This window comes from Pseudoliparis swirei, chromosome 13, assembly GCF_029220125.1.
Source record: "Pseudoliparis swirei isolate HS2019 ecotype Mariana Trench chromosome 13, NWPU_hadal_v1, whole genome shotgun sequence".
In the NCBI taxonomy this organism is placed as follows: domain Eukaryota; kingdom Metazoa; phylum Chordata; class Actinopteri; order Perciformes; family Liparidae; genus Pseudoliparis; species Pseudoliparis swirei.
The window spans coordinates 3713756-3740448 of NC_079400.1; the positions used below are offsets into that span (position 1 = coordinate 3713756).

Here is a 26693-nt window from a genome sequence, read left to right on the forward strand (position 1 = left end):
CTCTGATGGTGTAACCTTCCCGCTGCTGGCCATCCATTTGCTCTGACCGAGTAGAATGTAAATCGAGGCTGTTAGTGGGAATATTAAGGTTAGTGTGCGCATATCGTCGCATGACGTCACGCCCTCACTCGTTGCATCCCGAAGGCTCTCAGTGTGTCACCAGAGTGCAGGGACACAGCGGATCAAACGGGTTGCTCTGCGAAACGGAATGGATTTTATTCCAGCTTCCTTGGATGTATAATGTAAAATCAAAACATTGATGGGCAATCAAAGTTACATTGATACCGTCTTCAAGTTGGCCTGGCGAGGTTTTCGTCTCCCTGTGATTTCCCCGTGACTCTTCTCGGTCGCAGCTGTAAACTTTTGTCCTCCAATCCGGTGACAGCTCCCGGATCAAAGAGACCCGCGGACGCACGGACGGACGGACGGACGGACGGAGGGACGGAGGGGTCGATGGGAGCGGGCTGAGGTGGGAGTGCTCAGCCATCGGCGCGCCTCTCTGAGTCTCACTCGAGTCCAGGCGTCTCCGACTCCGGACAGGTCTGCCACCATGTGGTCTTAGCTGCCGGACTCGGGTCTCACTCAGTTCCGAGTCTCACTGTTGGATCATATTCGGGATGCGTCGCCACATGAACGCGCGTTATGTGCAACCCGAAGGAAAGCGCACCAGCGTGACGCGTGCATTTTAAATCCCTAAACATCTCTTTTAAACCACGACGCGCGATGATTCTAACAACTTTTGTCGTGATGCTGTCCTTTCCGGGTAAGTGACACATAGGCTTCATCTGTTGAATTTCTATTTTTTTTTTTCGGGGGCTTTATTGTATTTGATCATTTCCTTTACAGTTCAACTCTAAACAAAGAGTGCAGTGAGGAGGCACGTGTGCCAAAACGGCTAAAACAGACGCACACGTGTTTGCCCTCATATGATTGTTGGTTTGTGCGTTATTTGGCAACAATTCAATAAAGCACTCTCCAATTAAAAATGCCCCACTGAGGGACTAATAACGGAATACCTCATCTAAATCATGTTCGTTGACGGATCGCTGCGTATAGTTGATGAACTATGTTTCCCATCGGGAGCACCCATCTTCTGCCTCTCTTCTTGTTAACTCCCAGACTCAGTGTTCACCTTGAAGGGGGACGGCGGCTCGTCCTCCCGGCCCGCGCGCCCGGACTGCGTAAAGGCCAGTGAACAGTGTCTGAAGGAGTACAGCTGCAGCACCAAGTACCGGACGATGAGGCAGTGCGTGGCCGGCAGGGAGAGCAACTTCAGCGCGGTCACCGGTCCGGAGGCGCAGGGCGAGTGCCGCAGCGCCATCGAGGCCATGAGGCAGAGCAGCCTCAACAATTGCAGGTGTCGAAGGGGCATGAAGAAGGAGAAGAACTGTCTCCGGATCTTCTGGAGCATATTCCAGAGTTTACAGGGTATGCACACTGTAGTCACTCACCATCCTCGTGTGATTGAGTCGTGACTGAGATTACTATAAAGCACGGATCCAGGGGGGGAGGGATGATGATCCACAGTAGATGCATGTATTTTACAGAAATATCATTTGAAAAATGAAAGTGTTAAAAGAAAAAGCACAGAAACAAATCATGCAGGGAGAATGGTCCCCTGGATTTAATTTAATATAACGTATACCACTATTGTGCAATTAACACAGTATTTCAAAGTCAGACTCTATTCCTACAAGTTGGTGTTTAGTCTGTAATGATGCATTAGATAGATAGATAGATAGATAGATAGATACTTTATTAATCCCCAAGGGGAAATTTGTCGTCACAGTAGCAGGACCAATAAACTAAACACACAAGAATTAAAAATAAAATATAAAAAAAATATTTTGTATGCATCTGAGATACATGTAATAGATCAAAAACTGAAACACATTAAGTACCTCACTTTTATATAGACCTTGAGTAGTTGTACTTTCACACTTACTGAATCCTGCTTCTGTAAATCAGTGACATTGCAAGAGCCATTCCCATGGACCCGCATGAGACAGAGATATACTTGTACTTGTCACAAAGTGAACCTGAGCTTGCCCTTGTGCATAACTCATATTTAGTATGCATGACAACACATTGTTTAAAAAACAATAGGAGTCAATAGTAGTAATTAACAAGGGATAATCTATTTTGTGTAATTATTATAATTCATGGGCTACTGTTCGAGTATCACATAACATCCACCTACGCCGCCTACGTTAATGCAAACATACACACACCATTGTAAGCGTATTGTTGACAATAATGATTTTTTTTCCCATGCAGGTAATGATTTGCTGGAGTACTCTCCGTATGAACAAGTCAATAGCCGGCTCTCGGATATCTTTCGCTTGGCCCCCATCATAGCTGGTAAGAAACTTCTTCTCCGCTGCCGACGTTCCTCAGGTTTAAGTTTGGACATTGTGGAAAGTCAAGTCCTTGCAAAAGATAGAACTATTACTTCTCAGTCGTGCTCTAAACCCATCTCGAGTCACAACATCACCGTTAAAAACCTGTCACTATTTGACAACCACTCTTTTCTGCCGTGTGGTTTCAGGCTGCAGCTTTCAACGGCCATTATCCATCACAAAAGCTTTTATCTGATACTGTGACCCGCCGTATACAAAGCAGAGTCATTTAGTCTGTTTCACGTTCGGCTTTCAAAGCGGTGATGAGGGGTTTGCACTTATCTGGTAGTTTTCAATGAGTTATCCTTTTAGAGGAAAGTCGGTGTTGTTTGAACTCCAGGAGCTTTCAGGGCCGAATGCCTTGATTGTAAAAAAAAAAAAAAAAAGTATACACCTAGTAAGGTCCGTATTTAGATCTCACGCACATACACAGAGGAGCAATTAACCATCTGTCTGCATTCAATGGCACTGATAGAACAAGAGGTGTGTGTGTGTGTGTGTGTGTGTGTGTGTGTGTGTGTGTGTGTGTGTGTGTGTGTGTGTGTGCGCAGCACTTTCTAGCACCCTTCAGCTTTCTGGCTGGAGGTGGGCGTCTGCCGGCACTGGCCAGCTTTACCATTTCAGTGAAAGAAATGGTCATTCGATTTTATCCCTCCCTCTCTGGCTCTCTCCCTCCCTCCCTCCATCCCTCCGTCCCTCCCCTCACTCTCTCTCTCTCTGTCTTGCTCTCGTTGTGATTGAATCCACTTAGCGTATCAAAGTGGCTCTGCTCCACATGCGCTGACATAATGGCTAACTGTATTTTAAACAGAGAGTAACATTTTAAAAAATTGGAATTCGGATTCTCTCTCTCCTGTGCAGGGATAGTGAGCGCGGCTGAGAGTAATTGCAAACAATCTGAACTTGTGGGAGGGGTTTCGAACGTCAAACAATCTACAATCAGGTGTGTTTGTCAGTCAGTGCCTAACTATACAGAAGTCATGGCAGGTTGACTTGTGCTTTTTTTATGATAAGAAATCTACATTGTGTATGCGAGTCTGTGAGCAACATAAATCAAGAAGCGGAGATGGAGCCGGAGCCGAATAGCTAGTTTAATGTATAGCAGTGTAAACAGCCAAAGGCTCTAAGAAAAAATAAATCACTTAATGGGTTGGATATCAGGAATCCATCTGCCATCAGGGATCTCATTCCTGTTTGCAACTAAGCCCGGCCTCAGGCGGTGTAAAATAATGCACATGGGAGTCCATACCACGTCCCCTGGGTCTACTGCCAAGATGTTATGCCCGCTACCGAAGTGTTGAAAATCCATTATTGTTACCATATATATATTTACTCCATTTATATTCCAAATAGGTTTCAGCGAATCAAGATGGAATAGGCGATGACTTACAGACTGTTTTAACCTCTTCACTCATCCTGTCATGATTTAATTGGATGTTATGTAATAGCTTTATACATGTGCACATGTGTTGGTCCTTTTACATAGATTGCATTACTTAAAATAAATATCTATCAACAAGACAAGAAAAAGAGTCCAACATTTTGACTCCAGCATCCGAAATGCTCACAAAGACAGTTCTGAGATGCTGCTGTTGGACAGGTGTGTTCACCTTGTTCTTCAGCTTCATTACCTTCGCATTGAAAATGCGGAAGGTTATGTTTTGATTGCCGTGTATTTATTTATTTATTTTATTTATTTGTATGCGTGTTACTCGCATAACACAAAAAGTATTAAACCGAATCGCATGAAATTTGGTGGGATGATTGGTTATTATCCGGGCACCATTTGATTAGATTTTGGGATCAATCGGGTCAAAGGTCAAGGTCATGAAAAGGTCAAAATCTTATTTTTACCATAGCGCGGTCAAGTTTTATCCAATTGGCATGCAACTAATGTCAAAATGTTCATAATTCAATGCTCAATCTTGTGGTATGTGAGGGTATGCGCTCTACCGAGTGCCCGTTCTAGTTTAACATGCTTTAACTAATTAGCACTAAACACAAAGCACAGCTGAGGCTGATGGAAGTGTCATCATTTTGCAGGTCATGAATGAACCTGAAGATGATTTTTTTTTAAAGGCCGGGGATCACCATAATAAGACGAGTCCTGTGGAGGGGCAGCTCCAGATATTTAAGTCTGGACCAAAGTGGTCGAAAGTGACGGACAGCCCGATACCACGATTTAGAAAGCAAAGACAGCAGAGTTAGTCTCCCAACGGCGAGTCAATTAGTACGACTCCACTCCGTTATTGAGTGCTACCTTTGTTAAGTCCCATGCATGGCCCCTGCAGAAAGCTTTCTCCTCTGATGTATTTATAACATTTTTAATTCCGAGCCAATAACTGTTAAATATAGTCTCCAGGAACCGCTGAAATTAAATGCGGCGTCATTCATAAATCAATGTCCAAGTGCCTTTCAGAGCTGTAACACAATGCTGCCGTGCAGACCAGGGGAATGATGGGAATACAGCAGTGCCCTTAACAAAAGGAAGGGAGAAAAAAACCAGCTGCTAGACATCATTGAGGCCATCACAAGGAAAACTCAAAGTATTTTCTTTATTCCACTGAGCTAAAGACAACTTCAGGTGATTCCAGACATGCAGCTTTGCAATCCCATAGCCAGAGCTCAGAAAAGGACACATTGCTGCAGGGTATCTCTTGTACAATCACATTTCCAATTTAGAACTGTAAATGTAAGATACTTCCTCGAAAAACAAGATGAACTGATTCTGCATTTCCTCATCACGGCTCACATCTGGTAGAAGAACACATCACATCCCAAGTGGGTTTTTGGAGAAGCTCATACTGCATAAATGAGGGAATACACTTTAAATACATGTTATTCTACCTCTCAGTAGGTTCTCAATGCTTACAAGAATATTTTAAATCACTATATATCACTATATGTGTTTTGATTAGATCCTTAATGCATACAGCCGTGTCTCTACACAGACATGCCTCTTAGACTCGACAGTATTTAATTTCCTAAACGTCTTCCACTCATGTTACAAAGACACTGCATGAATGTTTTTAGTTTCAGAGTGACCAACTTCTGACGTTTTCAAAAGGTCCTCCAGCCATTTCCTCAATGCCATGTAAACAGACACTCTGTAATCTGCCTAGCACTGGCCCTGCTCCTGAGCCCAGTGACTACCCCACTCCTCCCAGTCCACGCTCGTATTGGAGCCCACCGGTAGTCTTCAAGCGGCTTTGAGTATTTTGAAAAGCGCGATAGAAATGTAATGTATTATTATTATTATTAGTATTAGTCTTACAGAGAATAAGTCGTTGAACAGGAGATTCATGATGATTTCCGATTTGCAATAATCCAGAATAATTCAGTGGGTCCGGAAGCCACGGATTGGTCCTCTGTAGTGTTTGTCCTGTGGTCCATCCGGCGTGTGAACTACAAACTGCTCCCGCTGAACATCAGAGTAGAGGAACACTTTTAATCCGCTGATCCTTTTTAGACCTCTTTCAGTCCTATCAGCAAATTATCTGAAGGTATTTCCTCACACACACTTCTTTGTTTTCCGTCTGCCGCTCTGTGGCTGCAGAATAACGCAATTTATTCCAACCGAGTTAAGCAGAGGGAGCTCAAAATTCAATAATAGACACAAGTTTGTGGATTGCAAGTTTTAAATTCACTTCGCTGCTGTGTAATCAAATATTAAAACTGAAGCATTCAGTGGCATGAAGTGAAACAAACTTTATCACATTTGTAAGCGAGGAAATTGTATTTCATAGTATTGCCTTCCTCATAACGGAAAGCATAGGTTTGTTTTACATGAGATATTTGAACAATGCATACAGAGCACTTGTAGATGTTTGCACACAGGGGCAGACACAATAACAGCCACATCTGCAAAACAAAATGTAATTTAACATGAAAAAATAAAATCCACTTTTCCCAATATCATGATATCATAGAATGGAAAATTGCATATCCTGAAAAGAGTGTTGAGGGTACCGCCTTAAAATATTGAGGCGTAAAATACCTGAAACATGCTTTGCTACTGTGTTTTGATAATTGGATTTGGCATCATCATGCAAAATAAATACATAATTATCATACGATTCCTGTAAAAGAATATCATGGAGCAAATATTCTCATTCAAGTGGATATTGATGCAGGGGAATGGCTAATCATGACATTCAGATCGGAAAATAAAACGCTGCCGGCTGCAGGTTACACAGCACGATGTTTTCAATCAAATATGGAATTATTTGATCGGGGCTAACCACACCCTGCCCCCACAAACACCTATGTACACTAACACCTAATCATTCTCACTCAGTGCATTTCTGCTGCATACGCCAATGCAACATATTTGCATTTCAATTTGCATTTCTACATGAAAATCATCCTGCACACATCCCATATATTAACACTAACATACACATCCGCTCCGTGCCTCAGGCTTTTCTTCCATCTCTCAGATTGATATACCTTCATACATATGCAGATTCATGGTTTTAACAAACAAATGCTGAAAAGTAGGAAGGAATAATACAAAATAATTAGAAAGAAAGTCCCCTAAAGTTGAGGAAATGTTACTTTCTGTATTCTTGTTGTTCTTAGTTTGTACTCTAGGTTGAATGCACTTATTGTAAGTCGCTTTGGATAAAAGTGTCTGCTAAATGACATGTAATGTAATGTAATGTAAAAAGTAACATAAGTTGGCAACTGAGACAGAACATAGACAGTTATTATTTTAATGAGCAAAGCTGAATATCAGCCCTTTGATCGGGGTAACAGACATTCTGAAAAACCGAAGGTCAAAAGTGAGCCTGGTTGTCATCTGACTCAGTCTGAGTCAGGTGCAACCACAGCGATGTACGCTCCTACTTTATGTTCTCGCCCACATATCCTACAGCCTCAACGATGTGAATCATACTGGGTAATGTAGAGCGTATTGCATTTATGTTTGAAAGAATTTAACGTGAATGGAGAGAAAATGGAGGGAGAAAAAAGAATAGCTGTGGTATAAACTAAGTGAGATTTTGCTAATAACATGGGGGCACTTAATAAATGGTTCTTGGGTCTGGTCATAAATATTGAGACATGGCACAGATTTAGTGACGCTGGCTAGAAGCCTGATAGAAGTCACGGGGCCCTGAAGAAGAGGGCCCTGACCACTGCTGTTTTATTTCCATTATGGGAGATGAAGAGGGCACTAAGTGGAGGGATACACTTAGAAGGATTAAATAAAACAGCTATAAATTTCAACAATAATCAGGGCTGCACGATTATGGCCAAAATGACAATTGTGATTTTTCTTTTCAGCAATATTGAGATAATTTTTTTATTTTTTATTTTTTAAATAATGGTTTATTTAATAAGGGACAGTGCACATTGATCAAAACATTTCAGTAAATGTGCCAGAGTTAGCCAAGAGGCTATTTTTCATCATGAGTTTTCTAAATCACAATTATTCATCGATTCAGAGGAAAACTATATTGTTGTTGCACTTTTATATTTTATTAAACAGAGCACTGCTTTCCATGGTGTACAGTCCAGCTAATATACACATGTTTGCATCAAAATGGGACATTTAAGAAAGTTCGCTGAAGGGTGTTCACACGGCAGCATGACATCTAAACATCAATACATGTTTATTTAATGATGGGAAGCCCAAATTATGGCCGTGTTTAATGCCCTACCATGAGACCACATACAAAGACCTACAATATAGTTATGTTGCAGTTCTAAGTATTTGGGATAGGGAATTTTTAAGGAAATAAAAATGTACTGTATACATTTTATTCAAATATTACATGTAAAATACACATAATATACACACTTTTTGGGAGTAAGATGGCTGAACTTGGCTGCCGAAAAAGTGTTCCTTCATCTTTGCCCTCTGAGAAAATCCTCACTGTGTGCTATATTAAATTTGGCATCATCTGCATGAAAATGTTTGCTTGTTGATGCTACAGAAAGGGGTGCAAGACTAATACTGTAACCTTAATTCAAGACAAAACTGCATGACAACATCATTTTAGGACAGGCTTAACTCAACCCACAAACAACTGTCAAAGGACCATGTCATACGAAATAATCAATATCTTTTGTAACAGAATTCAAGTCTGCACACTTCTGACTACTCATTGTGTTTGTGTGGCTCATTGACTGAGCTGACTGTTTTAACTGACCCTGTGCTGTCGGCTTCTTAGTAATCCCCTTTTTAAACGGAGATCTACATGCACACATCTGGCCCTTGAGGTTTGGTCTGATGGTCACACTAATACCCTGTATTACTATAATCTGTGTTCCATGGATAGTGGAGGATTTACATATCATACATAGATAAAAAGGGGAAATTCAAAGACTACATGTTACTATATTCTTCAATTACATTCAGAGAACAAAGGAAAAGTAAGTTTAACCCTCCTGTTACCTTTACATCTACTAACATATTTTACCCTCGGGGTCAATTTGACCCCAGCAATTAAACCCTCCAGAAAATGATTAGAATTAATATTGTTTCCCAAGTTTAAGTGTGAGGTACTTTATGTTTGTTTGTTGACTACCTAAATAGCCCTTTAAATATATAAAAAAGTTGATATTTCTTATATGTTTGACACAGTGAAAAACAGCCTGGGGTCAAATTGACCCCAAGGAACACCGACATTAAACATTGAATGGGGTCAAATTGACCCGAAAGGTAACAGGAGGGTTAAACAATCCTATATATTATCTAGAAGTGGAAATAAACCCCCTAAAGAAAGGAAACCATCTGCACGGCTTTGGCCCTCACTGCATGTATTCCATGTACCCTGTGTACAGAGATTAATCCATCTAAGCCTGCATATACAAGCAAAACTAAATAAGGGGATTGCGCAATCTGATGCACGAGGCGTGGTGGTGAAAACCATGCCGCCTGTTCTGGAGTTTCTTTAGCTTCATGGTACACAATCTCATATGCAGCATTGTTTGCTAATGTAATATTAGTTATAGTACACACACACAGTAACATACACAGGCCTGCGTGAATATAAATAAAAATAAATAAATAAATATACACTTTTATTAATCCCCAAGGGGAAATTAGTTCTCTGCATTTAACACAATTGTATTGGCAATATATTGGCAATATATTGGCAATCGGCGGTTGTTAGGCTGATGGAGGTCAGTTGGACATTTTTAACATATTACCCAACCCAAGTATAAGCAGTAGTGTAGAGGCCAGATGTTAACCTTTAGAGGTCCCGACTTCACCTCAAACCGTTTTCAAAAGCTCATGGGCCAGTCCTCCAACACCGATGCATGACATGTGTCACATGTAGTGAACGCAGCCCCCCGGGACACCATCATCAACCTTTTTCTGTGAGATTCATATTCAACCCCACCTGTCTGTCAGTCTTTCAATAGGTATCTTGTGTCAACCCATTGGAGGTCAAAGGGTCAGATTCCAGTGTTTGCTACACTGGTTTGTTATTTGGTCGACATCAATGGCGACACGGTGGCCCTGCTCAGGGGGTGCAACTGAAGGAGGCTAAGGGAGATCGCCTGTAGGTCTTTAAACAAGATATGTTCAGACGGACATAGAGGATCGCAGTACTTGGCATGCCCTTCAAGGGCAATACCCCGACGACACAGGGAACTAGAGTCATGCTTGGTTGAAGTAATACATGTATCGGTTAAATGGTAAGTTGGAACACTATTTTGGTCACTCGTCACCTTTTTAGTAGTTTTTTGGAGGTTTCTTGCTGCATGTTATATATAACCATGACAAGAAAGACATGAAGACAGGAAGAGAAAACTGCAAGTAGCACAGAATAAAACACAGACAAATAATACAAAACTAGAACGGGCACTCGGTAGAGCGCATACCTTCGCATATCACAAGATTGGGCATTGAATTATGAACATGTTGACATTAGTTGCATGACAATTGGATACAAATTGACTGCACTATGGTAAAAAGAAGATGTTGACCTTTTCATGACCTTGACCTTTGACCCGATCGATCCCAAAATCTAATCAAATGGTCCCCGGATAATAACCAATCATCCCACCAAATTGCATGCGATTCGGTTTTATACTTTTTTAGTTATGCGAGTAACACGCATACAAATAAATAAATAAATACACGGCGATCAAAACATAACCTTCCGCATTTTCAATGCGAAGGTAATAACAACTAATAACAATCTTTAACAGAGCCCTGTTTATATGACTCATTGCCTAGCTCTGTCTCCTAAAAATGACCTTCCCATTCTCTAGCCTATTGTGTTTTAGGGGGAGGTATTTTGACTTGGATTACGTTAGCTTTTGACACAAATGAGTTTCAAATGAGCCACAGAAGTTGACGTGGGGAGGAAGTTGTGGTGGTGGATGGATACAAAGAAACACAGGACTCTCAACCAGAAGATTACTGTTTGTGTCCCATGGAAACCAAGTAGTTTGCGCCTGAACACAACCAGGGAGTAGTTTTGTTTTGCCTAAATATAACCAAGTACTTCTGTTGCATTTTTGTTCCGTTTTAAATTTAAAGCCATTTCAAGCCAAACCATGTTTTTACTAAAACTAACCAAGCAGATTTGTTAAATTATCCTCATTCGCTCATAAACTTGTCTTGGAGACAGTCACACATGGATTGTACCCCTGAAACAGAGAGGATGTTACCCAAAAATAATCTTATTAAATGCAAAAATGCTCCCGATGGAAGACACATAATGTTCTGGCATCCTTGTGTTGCGTCCATATGGAGTCACATTGCACTTGGTGACTGTAATTGAGGCAGAAGTGTCACACCTCCGGCGTGACAGCTCCAAACATCCACTAAAGGAGCACAGCTCACATAGGTACTTGTCAGATTTATGTAATGGCTTTTGTAATATGTGATTAACCCTAGGTTCAAGAACGTATTCAGATGTAATCATGGCTCATTCTGTGGTGCATGAAAGAGTGCAATGAGCTACAATTCCACCTCAAAAGGCAGATTTACAAAATTCATTCTTCCATGTCGAGGGTACGGTTTGAGTTACTGCGCAGAACTCCGTCGGGCAAGAAGGATTATGTACCAACAAGTAGCAATAATTAGATGTGAGATTCATTATGTTGGCCGGAGAGTGTTTATGCTGGGCTGTGATGGAAAAACTGGCATACTGGGAGGAAACTGGAAGCAAGGATGGGTGACTTGGTTCACGTCAAACAAAGTCGGGAACATGCTCAGTGTCTCGGCAGATGTTTGTATTTGTACGTTTCCGTGTTTTCTGTAAGGACGTTGACAACAAAATCACCTCTAAACTAGAACGGGCACCGGTAGAGCGCATACCTTCGCATATCACAAGATTGGGCATTGAATTATGAACATTTTGGCATTAGTTGCATGCCAATTGGATAAAAATTGACCGTGCTATGGTAAAAAGAAGATTTTTTTCATGACCTTGACCTTGACTTTTTACCCGATTGATCCCAAAATCTAATCAAATGGTCCCCGGATAATAACAAATCATCCCACCAAATGTCATGCGATTCAAGAAGACGTTGACCTTTTCATGACCTTGACCTTTGACCCGATCGATCCCAACATCTAATCAAATGGTCCCCGGATAATAACCAATCATCCCACCGAATTTCATGCGATTCGGTTTAATACTTTTTGTGTTATGCGAGGAACACGCATCCAAATAAATAAATGAATACACGGCGATCAAAACATAACCTTCCGCATTTTCAATGCAAACGTAATTACATGCATAAAGCAAAGAGACAAACGGCAACACGCACACAAACACAGAATGGAATATACAAATATGAGCATTGTGCGCTTTGAGCTTTGAATATTAGGGTTTGAGTGGTCTGGGTGGTCTTACTGCCATAACACATACGGTTTAATCAAGACGACCAGACCTGATGAGGTCACAGAGGGGGATCGGATTACCACCTATGGGTGGTCTGTCTTTCAATCAGGGGGTTGGCGGTTCAATCCCCGCCCCAGACGTGTCCTCGATGTGTCCTTGAGCAAGAAACGTAACCCTGAATTGCTCCCTGTGTCTCCGGTGTATGGGTTGAATTAGCCAGATAATTCAAGTTCAAACGTGTAACAAAGCAACTGAAGCAACAAATTGGAACAATAAATCCTAATTAAACCTCTGTAAAAGATGTTCATCCATATATTGTTGTATTTGCAAATACAAGCATGGCTGCGTCTCATGCAGCCTTTTCATTTTCAAAGAGGCTCACAGTAAATGATGTCATTCTAGTAGAAGGTAATAGCAGTAGATTGTGTGAGTATTTGTTCCGGCTATGACTATGACTAGCTGCTTCCTATTCTTTGGATTATAATTCATGTCAATAATGAGAAAAATAGAATGCATTTTATCTACATACGGGTGTATTTTCCAATGTACCTAAGAGAGACGGAGAGACTTCCTTTTGACTGTGATGGGAATGCAATATGTTTGTAATGTAATTAAACTGGCAGGGACAAAGAAAAGAGGTCATGGTTATTACCCAATGAAAAATAATGGTGGAAATTAGGAGAGTAACATCGCTTTCAGAAACTGCTCCGTCAGAAAATATTTCCTCACGCCGCCTTTCTTTCATTTCACTGAAATTAACTAAAATATTTCACTTCATTTTCCCCCATCGCTTGCCTGCACTGTGTCTTCTAATCTGATTCACTCAAGACAACCTTCATTTGAAGAATTGATCATTTAGGATGTGTGAACCTGTGCCAGAAAGTGATCATTATTATGAGGGAACTATAAAAAATAATGTATCTCTCTTCTTTCCAAGTTGAACCTGCATCTACAAAGGAGAACAACTGCCTGAATGCTGCCAAGGCATGTAACCTGAACGACACATGCAAGAAATACCGCTCGGCGTACATCAGCCCCTGTACGAACAGGGTGTCTGCGTCGGAGGTCTGCAACAAGCGCAAATGCCACAAGGCCCTACGACAGTTCTTTGACAAGGTAATTAAGCACGTTCATTCTGTGAGCTGCTCTTTGTGTGTTTGCTCAAATCAACAACTCAACCAGATGTTAAAGGAAAAATGCTATTCTAAGAGCAATAATCACATAAAGCTGACTTTGAATCCAATCTCTCGGTAAAAGTCTCCGTTACTTATCATCGGGCACGTGCACAGATAGACCCCTAGTGGGGTTCAAGCTCCTCCCCTTTTGCCCTGGATGAGAAAACCGCCCCTTTTTCTGGAGACAAATTGTTCCCTCATTCATCAGTATTTAATAAAAAATACTTTCTCTGTCATCAATTCCCTCCAAATGTATTTTGATATCTGACGGGGCTTTTTTTAAATAATTTTTTTTACATGAGTACCCGTTAGCCAATCAGAACTCTTGTACTGTCGTTGCCATGTAATAATTCATATTTATTCATAAGCTAGCCGTCTCATCCTGCCAAGAGGAAACGCAGGTCGAGGACCGCAGAATTAGTGTAATGCTGATGATGTTTCAACTGTGTCAGAACATTTTTGGGCCGATGGGTGCCCTTTTTTTATGGGTTTGAGCACCTGCCCCCCAACATGTCTGTGCACGTGCCTGCTTATCATCACGCTGATCTCTACTAAGAGCAACTATTAACGCTGGGAGGCAGCCGTCGTAGATCTGACCCCATTTACGCAAGCCGGGGGGGGAAATGTGTTCTGGGTGATCTGATTGCAATCGGATAGTGCTGGACCACATCAAAGTAGTGATGTAAATGCACCCACAACTGCAATTGTGACCGAATTGTTCAAACCACCTCCTCCTGGACTCGGAGTACACATGCAGTTACATTTTCAATGCACTTACAACAAGCTACGTGAGCGAGAATACGTAGCCCTTTCAGAGAGGACACTGGAGACGCATTTAATTACCAAGTATGACTATGATCAGGTTATATCAGATACAATCTGGATTTTTGTTTTCTGATCCGATGTGAGGTTCTGGGACAGGGATGTCTGTGTGTACAGACTGTAAAAGCCCTCGAGCCAAATTTGTAATTTGTGAGAATGGGCTATACAAAATAAATGTAATTTAATTGATTTAAATTAGTGCTGTGAAAAATAACGCTAACTCACTCAGTTAATTTCATTTAACTAGTTTAATTTTTTTTTTTTTTTTTATTTGACAGCGCGGAGAATGCTTCACCAATGTTGTTGTTTGTTGGAAAAAAAAAAAAAAAAAAAAAATGCTTTTCAATACACCAATTCACTACCATCCTCTCTGAACTTCTCACAGTGCAGCAGGTCATCTCTTCATCGGTAATCCTCCCTCCTAAACCTTGTTATTCCTTTTACTTCCTGTTACTTCCTGTAGATCAGGGTCTCAACATCGCCTTCGATCAGTCGCCGCGTGGTCGTGGCGCGTGGCGGTGTAGATCTAATGCATTTGGCCCGATTTCACTTCTCTATGTTCTCTATTTGTTCTTTTTATCTTTTTAAACTTGTCTGTTGTTGATCGTGACTGATCAGCATGTCATGTGCAGTCTCTCCTTTCTCGCTCTTAACTCGCACTCCGCGCCATCATCGCCTGCAGAGCGCGCCGCCGCATCGGGACCAGCAAACAAAAAAACGTCCAAAAAGTCGTCCGTCTGTCTGTCACCTGTCCGGCCGTTTCAGCTCAGCTTTCATTGCTCATTCCCGCCATCACCCGTCACGGCCCAGTTCAGAAACCAACCTACAGTCAGTTTGACAGCAGCCCTAGAGGAGGAAGACCTAGAGAATTGTGTGTTGGTGGGTGGAGTTGGGGGTTCAAACAAGAAAAAAAATTGTTTACCTTTTTTTACCTTTACATTTATTACCATTTTTATTTACTTCCAATTTTTTTCCCCCAATATTAAAAAAACCTCAATTTAATTATTATTAAATAAAATTGCTATTAAGTGTGTGTTTAAGTTGTTTTGTTTGTTGTTTGTTTAAATTTTAAATAATATTAATAAAACAAAAAATAAATAAAAGAACAGTGACACACACATATTGACAGATTAAAAAAATTGACCCCAAAAAACACAAAGAATAAAACAAACATTGAATGTCAAATTGACCCCCCGGAGGTAACAGGGGGGGTGAAGATGTTGTTTAGGATGAAGAGATGTATTAATGTTAAATAAGAAAATGAACTGCTAAATGCTGAGTGCAGTGTATACATATATATATATAGAAAAATGTATAATATATCTATTTCTCAAAAAATCTACATCTCTATAAATATATATGAATAATCATGATATTATCCATAAACCTGTTGATTAAATTAAAAAATTTTAATGCGTGGATTAAAAATTTAAATGTGTAACGGAGGTGTATGTTCACATTGTGTCACTCAGAATCTATAACGTGGGAAAGCTAAGGTGCCCAGCCACTCTAGTGCAGGTGGAAGTTGCATTGGAATTTGAAGATCTTTTTTTTAAAGACAGTTTATTCAAATATAAATGGACATCTTTTTTTTTCTTTCCAAAATAAAGGTTCCAACTAAGTACAGCTACGGGATGCTGTTTTGCTCGTGTCCGGCGGGGGATCAGACGGCGTGTGCAGAGCGCCGACGACAAACAATCGTCCCCGTCTGCTCCTACGACGATAAAAACAAGCCCAACTGTCTGTCTCTTCAGAACACATGCAAGACCAACTACATCTGCAGGTGAGGAGGGATCCTTAATAGACGGCATCTGTTTTCCAAATATACAGTCTAATGTTCTTCATACAGGTGTTTTATTTACGACTATAAATAATTGAACTATTGTTAACTAGAACGGGCACTCGGTAGAGTGCATACCTTCGCATATCACAAGATTGGGCATTGAATTATGAACATTTTGGCATTAGTTGAATGCCAATTGGATAAAAAATTGACCGCGCTATGGTAAAAAGAAGATTTTGACCTTTTCATGACCTTGACCTTTGACCCGATCGATCCCAAAATCTAATCAAATGGTCCCCGGATAATAACCAATCATCCCACCAAATTTCATGCGATTTGGTTTAATACTTTTTTAGTTATGCGAGTAACACGCATACAAATAAATAAATACACGGCGATCAAAACATAACCTTCCGTATTTTCAATGCAAAGGTAATAAATGTGACAAAGCACTTATTTTAGTATAAGCTTGACATCCAATAACAGCATCAGGAAATAAGCATCTCAAATGTGTTGTTTTTAGGTCACGGCTTGCAGACTTCATCAGCAACTGTCAGCCAGAAGCTCACTCCATCTCAGGCTGTCTGAGGGGCAGCTATGCGGACTGCCTGCTGTCGTACTCGGGTCTTATTGGTAAGTTCTGTGAAGCATTTTGAAATTACTTCAGAATTTGCGAGATACATTGTAAAGCTATACTAAGTAGCTGGAGCTGAAGTTCAATTCAGTTTATTTGTATAGCCCATTTTCACAAATTACAAATTAGCCTCAAGAGTGCTTTACAATCTGTAGGTATAGACATCCCTGACCTTTGACCTCACATCGGATCAGGAACAACTCCCAAACAACCCTTCACGGGGAAAAAAGGGAAGAAACCTTCAGGAGAGAACAGAGGAGGATCCCTCTCCAGGATGGACAGAACAATAGATGTCATGTGACCAGAAGGACAGATTTAGAGTTTAAATACATTCAATGAATATGACAGAGTGGATGAATAGTTGGTAGTCGGCATATTCCACGATGGAGACCTCCACGATCCATCAGGCAGATGGAGGGAGAGAGGAGTGGGCGGAGTCTCAACAGGGCAATGGACTATAATTCTATTTCTTTGAACCTATTCAGATGAACTTCCTTCAAAGGCACTTTTTCAAATAATATTGTGTACATTATTTGTTGTCAGTCAATCGTTTGGGTCTCAAAATTGATTCTATTTTTTTTCTTCTCTTGACTATCAATATGATTAGAAGTGATGTATGGAGCTTTAATATGATTTGTTTTCTTCTTCTAAGCCAATAGATAACAGAGACACATTAAAAGTATGGGAAGGGGATTCTTTCCCTTTAACAGCTGCACATAATTTAAGCCAGTTCCCTAAAACTACACATTATTAATGATGTATTATAAGCTGCTTGGAGGTAGTGTAAACAGGTCATAATTCATCTTTAATAGCTATTTATGTTATTGTGAAAACCTCTCCTTCAAACAACTGGCTATCTCCTGATAACACTAATGTGCCTTTGTTTAATTCTCATTTTCACTGGAACAGACCATAACATTGAGTGTCAAAGTATCTTGACTCTTTCAGAGTTATTACAACACTAGAAAGAGTAAATATTGTTGGTGTAAATATTCAGAGTTAAACATGTTTGCATAAAATATACAGTGTTAAAGTGAATTGACTGTCAGTCATGACAACTAGAGCAAAAGTTTTTTTTAAACAATGTTGATGGAAATGTTCACTGTTACTCTGACAAGCTCCGCCCCCTCCTTCTCCTTTAAAATGAAGTTTCATCACACGCGTTTTAAGTGTAGAAAGAATTTCTCTCAATCACTTTTTTATATAAAATGTTGATATTTCAGCAGAAGCAACATTTTAGAATAACTCGATACCCGAGATGTGTTTGTGTCCCAAAATAAAAAATATCAAAATCAAAAAAAATAAAATCAAATCAAAATAATAAATAATAACCCACAAATTTCAAATACTTAATACTTTTTGAGTTCTGCGAGTAACACGCGTATACAAATAAATAAATAAATAAATACACAGCGATCAAAACATAACCTTCCGCATTTTCAATGCGAAGGTAATAACTCTGAAATGTGTAGAAATAACACTACAAGTCTTATTTATTTTTGACACTCGGACTAGTGTTAATCAAAATGAACACTTCTCAGCACTTCTTCTTTTACTTTACTCTGTAGAGTAAAATAATAACTCTTACCAGAGTTGCGTTAACTCTGAAATGTTAACGATATGTTCAGCGTTACTGTAACACTCTAAAAATAAGGGACCATATGTTCACTGAGTGTTCAAATGTACTCTTTAAGTGTTAAATTGCCACTGCCAATTGTACTGTGTAGGACTTTAGTTCCCACTGCGACGGTAATGTCATTAATCGGTACGAACGCGAGCCAAACTGTGCGGGGGGATCCGTACGGCTCACAGCGGTCCGTTACACCGCCGATTCACACGGTTCATTATAGCTCTGTGCACAAGTCAAGCTTATTTCCTTTTGTTCCGTCTGTGATCCATCAGCAGGTTTCATTATGTAGAACGGAAACATGTTGAGTTCTCGAGATGAGATTTGAGCAACGGTGACCAATTGCAAACTCAAAACGCAGACATTTTAATCTGTAGCATTCATATTCTACCCCACACAGGTAACTCCCCCTGGCTTAGGCCAAAGGCATGTGCATGTACTTGCACAGTTGATAATTACGAGCCTACTCAATCTCAGGCTTGCAATAGAAAAAAAGGCAACAGTTTCATTCAGTTACAGCAAGATGAAGAAATAGCCATAAATGGTTTTATTTGATTTTCTGCCGATTGAGTACAATGCGCACCAATTTGGGACCAACCTTCTTGCCATTATAGCCTATTTCAACGGTTAAAGGGGGGAATTACATTTATACATCACAATGAAGCTCCACAGTGAGGAACCCTGCAATCTGTAAAGAAAAAAGAAATTGTAAGTAAAGGCAGAATATAATCCTGAATAAACTCGCTCTGATGGCTGATATAAACATTCAAATGTAAGTGTGAAACCAAAAGAGTCCTGAGACTAATGTTACTAATGTTAGCAGGGTTCGTACGGTCGTGGAAAACCTGGAAAAGTCATGGAATTTTAAAATGGTCATTTCCAGGCCTGGGAAAGTCATGGAAAAAACTTAAATCAAAGTTTTGCAAAAGTCATGGAAATTTGTTATAATCACATGTTCATTTAAGCCGAGTTTGAAATAATAAAATTAGATTTTTAAAGAAAGACGCTAAAAAAAAATATATATATATATATAAAATACAAGCCGGCGTACGCTCCCAATACACACAATTTTCTAAATTGTTCATGTTTATACCGAGATTTCAGTTTAGTCATGGACATTTGGTTTAAAGTCCTGGAAAAGTCATGGAATTTTAAAATGGTCATTTCCAGGCCTGGGAAAGTCATGGAAAAAATTAAAATCATCAAAGTTTTGGAAAAGTCATGGAAATTTGTTATAATCACATGTTCATTTACGGCGAGTTTGAAATAATAAAATTAGATTTTTAAAGAAAGACGCTAAAAATATATATATATATATATATATAAAATATAAGCCGGCGTACGCTCCCAATACACACAATTTTCTAAATTGTTCATGTTTATACCGAGATTTCAGTTTAGTCATGGACATTTGGTTTAAAGTCCTGGAAAAGTCCTGGAAATCCTTTGGTCAAAATGTGTAAGAACCCTGCGTTAGACTAATGAGTCTGATGTTTTGCTGCAGGTACGGTGATGACACCCAATTATGTGCGCTCGCTTGGCATCAGCCTCTCGCCGTGGTGTGACTGCGGCAGCAGCGGGAACAGCAAGCCGGACTGTGAACGATTCGCGGAGTTTTTCACCCACAATCGATGCCTACGTGAGTTCCAGTACTGCAGAGATTACGATTTCCCTTCTGAAATTGCCCTATTCTTCGCAGCATGAGGCCAAATTGACCATTTGTATCGTCTCAATTTAAATTGACCTTTTGAAATTATGGACTGGGAGATAACGACTACAAACTGTAATAGGGCAGTGTGCGGTCTGTCATGGGTTCGCCCTACATCTACAACGCATGTTACTTTGACTGCGTGTTTCATTTTTATTTTTATTTCTGCTCATATGAGAGCATGAGTGGTCGTCAAAGCCCTTCATGCTCCAAGTTTTAAAAGTATAACAGAGCAATTTCAATTGAATGGCTCATGCCCAATTGCTTTTTTACTATGATTAAGACTAAATATATATTTTTTTAAAAAGATTTTACATTTTATTTTATAAAGGGGAAAAAATCCTCAGATTAAATGTCAGATTAATTATGAAAGAAATTGCATGACATAAATAAAGTTTTCTAATTCCAGGCTGTTATTAAGTTCCTTTTAGTGAATCATAGCGATTATAGGTAGACGCTGCTTTTACCTTTCTCCAGAAAGGTCAAGTAATCGAGTTTCCTACACCATCAAAAATATCAATTATAAGCAGCTCTTAGTTGGGCACGAACAAAATCTTTTGGGCCATGCCGCTTGAACTGACTTCACCGGCAATGAATGAAAACATCTGCTGTGCAGACGGTATTATTAAAAAGAGGCTCGCAGGGCATGCGGCAGAATAAGGCTTATTGCATGTAATTATAAAATGCTACAGTTGAGTGGAAGTAATGACATTGAATACATATTTTCTCATACATCCGTACACATTGCTCACGTTCCAAATCATTTAATTATATACCGTCCAGTAAAATAGAGATTCAGTAAAGGATCAGAAATGTCACGTGTGAATACACTATATTCTTGCAGGAAATGCTATCCAGGCATTTGGCAACGGTACTGATGTTGGAGTCTGGCAACCCCAACCCCCGATTCAGCCGACTGCACCAGAGCCCAGCATCACTCGGAGGGGCAAAGACCGAACCAGGAACGGCCTGGACGCCCTCACAGACATGACCAAGCTGGATCTGGACGAGGACTCGTTATATCACCTCTGTGGGACCTTACAGGTGACGCTTTTTAAAGCATAGAGTTCAAAAAGGAGTTGAAAGTGTTTGGATAAAAGAGGTATTTTCATAGCTGACTGACAAAAAGATAGATAAAGACTAAATATCTGCAAAGTCCCCAACCGAATGTCTCTTTGTGAGCTGATTGAAAGCAACGGCTATATCCAATTGCATTTATCTTAATTATTCAATGTATTTTTCTTTTTACTCTATTATGGTCCAAAAATAGCTCAAGAGAAAGTACAATAGTATAATACTTTACATTGTCATTATAGCGTGCCCACTTATCTCACTCTGTGTTTGTAGTTAGTGGCTGTGCCTCTACCCCAAATGCCTGAATATAAATTGAGAGCTAAATATCAGGTAGAAATCTTTTCAGAGCTTCTGTCTGCGTGTTAGACGTCTGGCTCCATCACCTTGATGGATGTGGGATGGTTTTATGACGGCACGCTCAGAATCCCTCCTCCCGGGCAGAAAGATGAGCCGTCAGTGAGGAGTCAGAGCTTCCAGAGCTGTCATGTCAAAGCTAATTGGTTGCCACAGTAACATCAAAAAGGACCCACAGGGTGTGTGTGTGTGTGGGGGGGGGGGGGGGACACTATCATTTTCAATGTATACCACATTTTTTTATCCCAGTTTATGTTTACTTAAATTCCTGTTCGCTTTGTCACAACAATAGCTGCTCATGGTTAAAAAAAGCTGCATATGAGCATAATCACGAGGTAACGCAGCGTCTCGAGAGCAATTAGAGTTGGAAAGAAGCATAAGAAAGTTAATTTTTTTACATTTAGCCACTAAACTCTTGTTTAGTTACCATGCATTATGATGTAATGTCCACTTTCAAAAACTGTCAAGGATCATTCCAACTTTTAATTTCAAGAAAGAAACAAAAATCCTGAGTAAACTCCTGAGGAGGATTGTGTGGTGCGGTCCAAAGTTTCAAAACAGCTAACTTCTAAATCGACCTTGTGATGACATTGTTCTGTTATTTACAAAAAGTAATCATAGTTGTTCACTGTACACTGACATTATTTATTAGATATAACTCATTAAATTCAACATGCGTCTCTCCATACGCACAACTATCTAACATAACACAAATTCCAATGGGATTTTAAAAAAGTGCTTCCAGAAATGTTCCAAGCAGTCACAGATAATGACATGCAAATGGTATAATTAGTTTTTTAATACCTATTGCAATTGTGGAAAAACACTTCAATGTGCTGATTATGCCATTTTACGTGATAAATTGCATGTTTTGCTGAAATGTGCTTTTAGGTACTCCAGTGAAAGTCAAAGTGAAAGTGTTTGGTTACAGCAACACATTTTAGACCTATACTATTTTGATAAATATTACGGGGCTATAAATGAGATGATATCACATATACTTTAAGGGAGACAATGTATCATATTGGCTTTTAATAGCGATATGATTTATCACCGGTAAAAGCATCCTCCAGGAGGAAAGACCTCCTATAGAGCAATTAATCACTCTTCTCCAGAATCCTGGTTCTTAGAATTCTTTCTACTTAAGAAGCAACGCGTTGAGTGTTTATTATGTTCCGAAACCACCACACAGTCACTTTATCATTTTCTGTACTCCATCTCTGTATCTGCGGGTGTGTATTTGTTTGTGTGTGTGTGTGTGTGCAAATGCATTTGGTTATTTGTATATGTGGCTGAAAAGGTTTGCAGGAGTCTGAGAAAAGTTGTAAAGTTATTAAACTGTCATAACCTTGAGCTGGCACAAACGGGGGATGTAACACACACAAACATTTCACACACTCTCTCAAACACACACACACACACACGCGCGCGTCTTGCTCGAGGCGGGTGAATATACAAAGAGGTCCGTGTCGGTCTAAACTGTGGGAATTGGTGGGCCCTGAAAGTATTATCATAAATCTTATTGTATTTTGCTGTATAAGCGCTGCAGTGGGAGTTTGCCTCCGTGCAGTCATGATTTTGCGGGGACTTGTTTTGCTTTGAAGACGATGCCCTTCCTTCACTCCACGACTCTGACGACGACAACATCTGCTCAGATGTATATTTCAGAGCCGTCTGTGATTTTGAAAGATAGGATAAAAAAAGAATGAAATTGGAGCACCACAACCGCAACGTCCTGGGTTCGCCTCCGGTCTTAGGACCCCCCCCCCACCCCTCCATTGTCATCTTTCTCATAAAGAAAAAAAACTAGAACTAAATATTCGTGGAAATGAAAAGAATGACAATTAATGTTTCTCTGCCTTCTCTTCCATTTTTCTCTTCCTTCTAGGCCCAAAAACTGGTGTCCAATCTGACAGTGGACACTGCTCAGTGTGTGGTAAGAACGGTTCTCCTCTCGCCCAAACTAGAGAGATGTGTGAGGTCAATAAAGATATCGATATTTGATATTTTTTATATGAGCCCCTTATATTTGGTCATAAATATGAGAAAAGTATGCACTTAGCTCAATATGTTAATCGGAAAAGAAAAAAAACATTCAAATGCTCTCAGGACAAAGAAAAGAAATTGCGAATGAATGTCTATTTTTCTCCAAACTGCGACATCACATTTTCCAACTCGGTGTTCAAACTTCAACTCAGGTTTCTGAATGCACAAATGAATATTCTGCTGGTGTAAATTAATATTTCCAACCTGATCTTGAAAGCTATCTAAATCAAGAAATTTGCTCTGATTGTAGGCAGGATGAAAACATAATCTAGATTCACGCAAAAATAAAAGAAATTAAGTGTGTTTCCCCCCCCTCAGAACCATCAACTGGATGAGTCCAGCAACTCAAATGCCAACGCCAGAAGCCCGGCGGCCGACCTCGCCGGCTCGCCCCCCTCCAGGGTGCTCCTCCCACTCGCCTTTGCTCTGACCGCCGCGCTGCTTCGGCCGGAAGGCGTTCTGCCGCTGTAGGGGCCGAGGACTCCGGGGCCACGCTTTCCTCTCGAGAAGTGATTCCACTCATTTTGATTTTTTTGACATTTGCCAAAAAGTGTGACACAAAGTGTGACATTTGCATTTCTTTTTTTTTTTTCTTAAAAAACGGAAGCAATCAACACCGGCGCGCTGAGAGCCGCTGACGTCAGCCGACTGTGGATTATTCCAGAGCGGTTCATTTTCATTGCTGCTGAACAGCAGACCTTCTCTCATTCGCTGAGATATTCCCTCGGGGTGGGGGTGGGTGGGAGGGCAATTTGGTGACTTCCAAGAATCAGATGCAACCGCCGAGGAACACTTCGACTCTGTGATCTGATCGGCACGTGAATACACGTTCACGTCGTTGGAATGCGCGTGACTGAATGTGCCGGGCTGTGTTTTCGGGGGATGGAGTTGATCGTTTATGTCTAATAACTGTGCTCAGATCTGTCCGGCCAATAAACCTGGGTTTAGGGTTAAAGATCAACAAAAGAAAAAAAACTAAGTGTTGTATAAAAAGTGCTGATCCATAATGTGTCACAAGGGACAGACGACCGCATTTCACGGACACTCTGAATGAAAAAAATACATATTTAACGGACTAGAAATCCCATTTTGTTATTGTATCGTCAAAAGACAACGAAGAAAGAAACCGTTTCTATTCTCCGTGTTCGGTACTAGGTAGAGATCAGTTTTGTCGATTTTTTTTTAATCGTTATGGTTGTTTGTGGTTTAATCACATCGCCTCAAAAAGAACATTTTGTACATAGGATGCATAAAGTGAACACGATAACAGAATGCCGCCGTTAGCTTGTAACATATCGTCCGTAATGTTTTTGGGAGTCTTCGTTCGTATCCGTTGACTGAGGCCTGTCGGCGTTATCCGGTGTAGCTCTGGTTTATGAAAAGTGACAGGATATGGTTCATTATGTGGTTAAAGATATGACTGTTGTGTGGTTATATTTTGTTATATGATTGCAAAGTGCATATTCTTAACTTAAACAGTATTTTTCTTGAGAAATAACAAACTGTCTGTAACAGCAACATGAACATAAAGACTTTACAAAAAGTGTCTACTGGCAAAAATGAAGTGATGTTATCTTTCTGTCGTAGTAATAAAGAATACGGACATATTCACATCGAGAAATGCCAAATTTTAATTTTTTGAATACTATTTTTTTATCTAATTTTACCTATAAACTTGAAGACATTTGATATCAGAGCCCATTTTTATGTCATGAAATATTTTTTTTTTAAATTGGTTCCCTGTTCAGTTTCGAAAAAACAGCTGGAAAAAAACAGGTGAAGACTAATGCTGCTTTCTGAAATCTACAGAAAAGAATAGCGCTCGTTTTTTGGGCTCATATCATTCCCTCCAGTTTTCAGGAGGGACTCCTCCAGCAGGATTATGAGATAGCAGCAGGCAGACGGGCCGCCATTGTCAGTCCGATCACATCAGTCCCAGCGCGGAGGACACAGGCGGACAAGGACGCAGCCGGTAGAGGACAGACTGCTCCGTGTGTGTGTGTGTGTGTGTGTGTGTGTGTGTGGGGGGACGTCTGGCCAAGAACATGACACACCTGTTTGGGCTCAGTGATGGAGTACTTGACCTAGAGAGAGCCTCAGATTTATGAGATGCGCCACAGAACCGAACGGGCCGAAATAATATCCTCATGTTATCCATGAGAGGGAGAGGACGCGTTGAAACTGAAATATCAAGAATCGGAAGTTATGAGAGATTCAAACGCGTTGCTCCGGGAAATATGGTTATTGGCTTTTTTGGCAAAATGTTAAAGAATATCAAGTTGTTTTTTTAGCTGATTTCTGTGTGCCGTGGAGCTTCATTGCTGTTGAAGAAATAGGCATTTTTTTTTTATATACAGGACTGTCTCAGAAAATTAGAATATTGTGATAAAGTTCTTTATTTTCTGTAATGCAAAAAAAAAAAAAAAAATAAAAATTTTCATTATTTACAAATCAACTGAAATATTACAAGCCTTTTATTTTTTTTAAGAAAACTCTAAAATATTTCCTCAGACCAAGTAAAAAAAAAGAATTATAACAGCTGAGTGTTTGTCAAGGCTCAGGAAACCCTTGCAGGTGTTTCGAGTTAATTAGACAATTCAAGTGATTTGTTTAATACCCTACTAGTATACTTTTCATGATATTCTAATATTTAGAGATAGATATTTGAGTTTTCTTAAGCTGTAAGCCATAATCAGCAATATTAAAAGAATAAAAGGCTTGCAATATTTCAGTTGATTTGTAATGAATCCAGAATGCATGACATTTTTGTTCTTTTAATTGCATGACAGAAAATAAAGAACTTCATCACAATATTCTAATTTTCTGAGACAGTCCTGTATATGTTCCTTCGGCTGACATCAAATGGAAATAGGATCCAAAAAAAATGCTTTTTTCTCATGTGTGAGGAATATTTGATAATCCCACAGATCCCAGACCACGACAGAGAACACGACTTTGCTCTTGCTTTCTGACCTTCTATCAGCAGCCTTATTTATCGGACTGTCACCTATATTTACACTAATTAAGCACAGTTTCAAGTTTTTATTGCAAAAGCCAAGAATCAAAAGCAGGTACTTGTGGCACAACATACGCTCATTATCTGCTTTACACCAAGTTTAAAATGCTAAAAGTAACTTTTTGCAATAACCACACAGTTATTACACAAAACTAAAAGCGTTGTCTGTGTTGTTGCTTCACAATGCCACTAAAATACACTCAAATATTAAGCCTGCTGTGCACCCATGACACAAGATAACCA

General features: G+C 39.9%; 1 protein-coding gene across 1 annotated transcript; it reads left to right on the plus strand.

Moving 5' to 3' along the window:
- Positions 1-1112: 1112 nt before the first annotated feature.
- gfra1b (gdnf family receptor alpha 1b) lies at positions 1113-24114 on the plus strand (the record flags this gene model as incomplete). Its single annotated transcript, XM_056430237.1, has 9 exons — positions 1113-1428; positions 2278-2361; positions 13149-13327; positions 15819-15991; positions 16515-16624; positions 19757-19891; positions 20805-21004; positions 23277-23324; positions 23753-24114. Coding segments are annotated over 9 exons (1398 nt in total), but the record flags the coding sequence as incomplete, so codon positions are not given.
- Positions 24115-26693: the final 2579 nt, after the last annotated feature.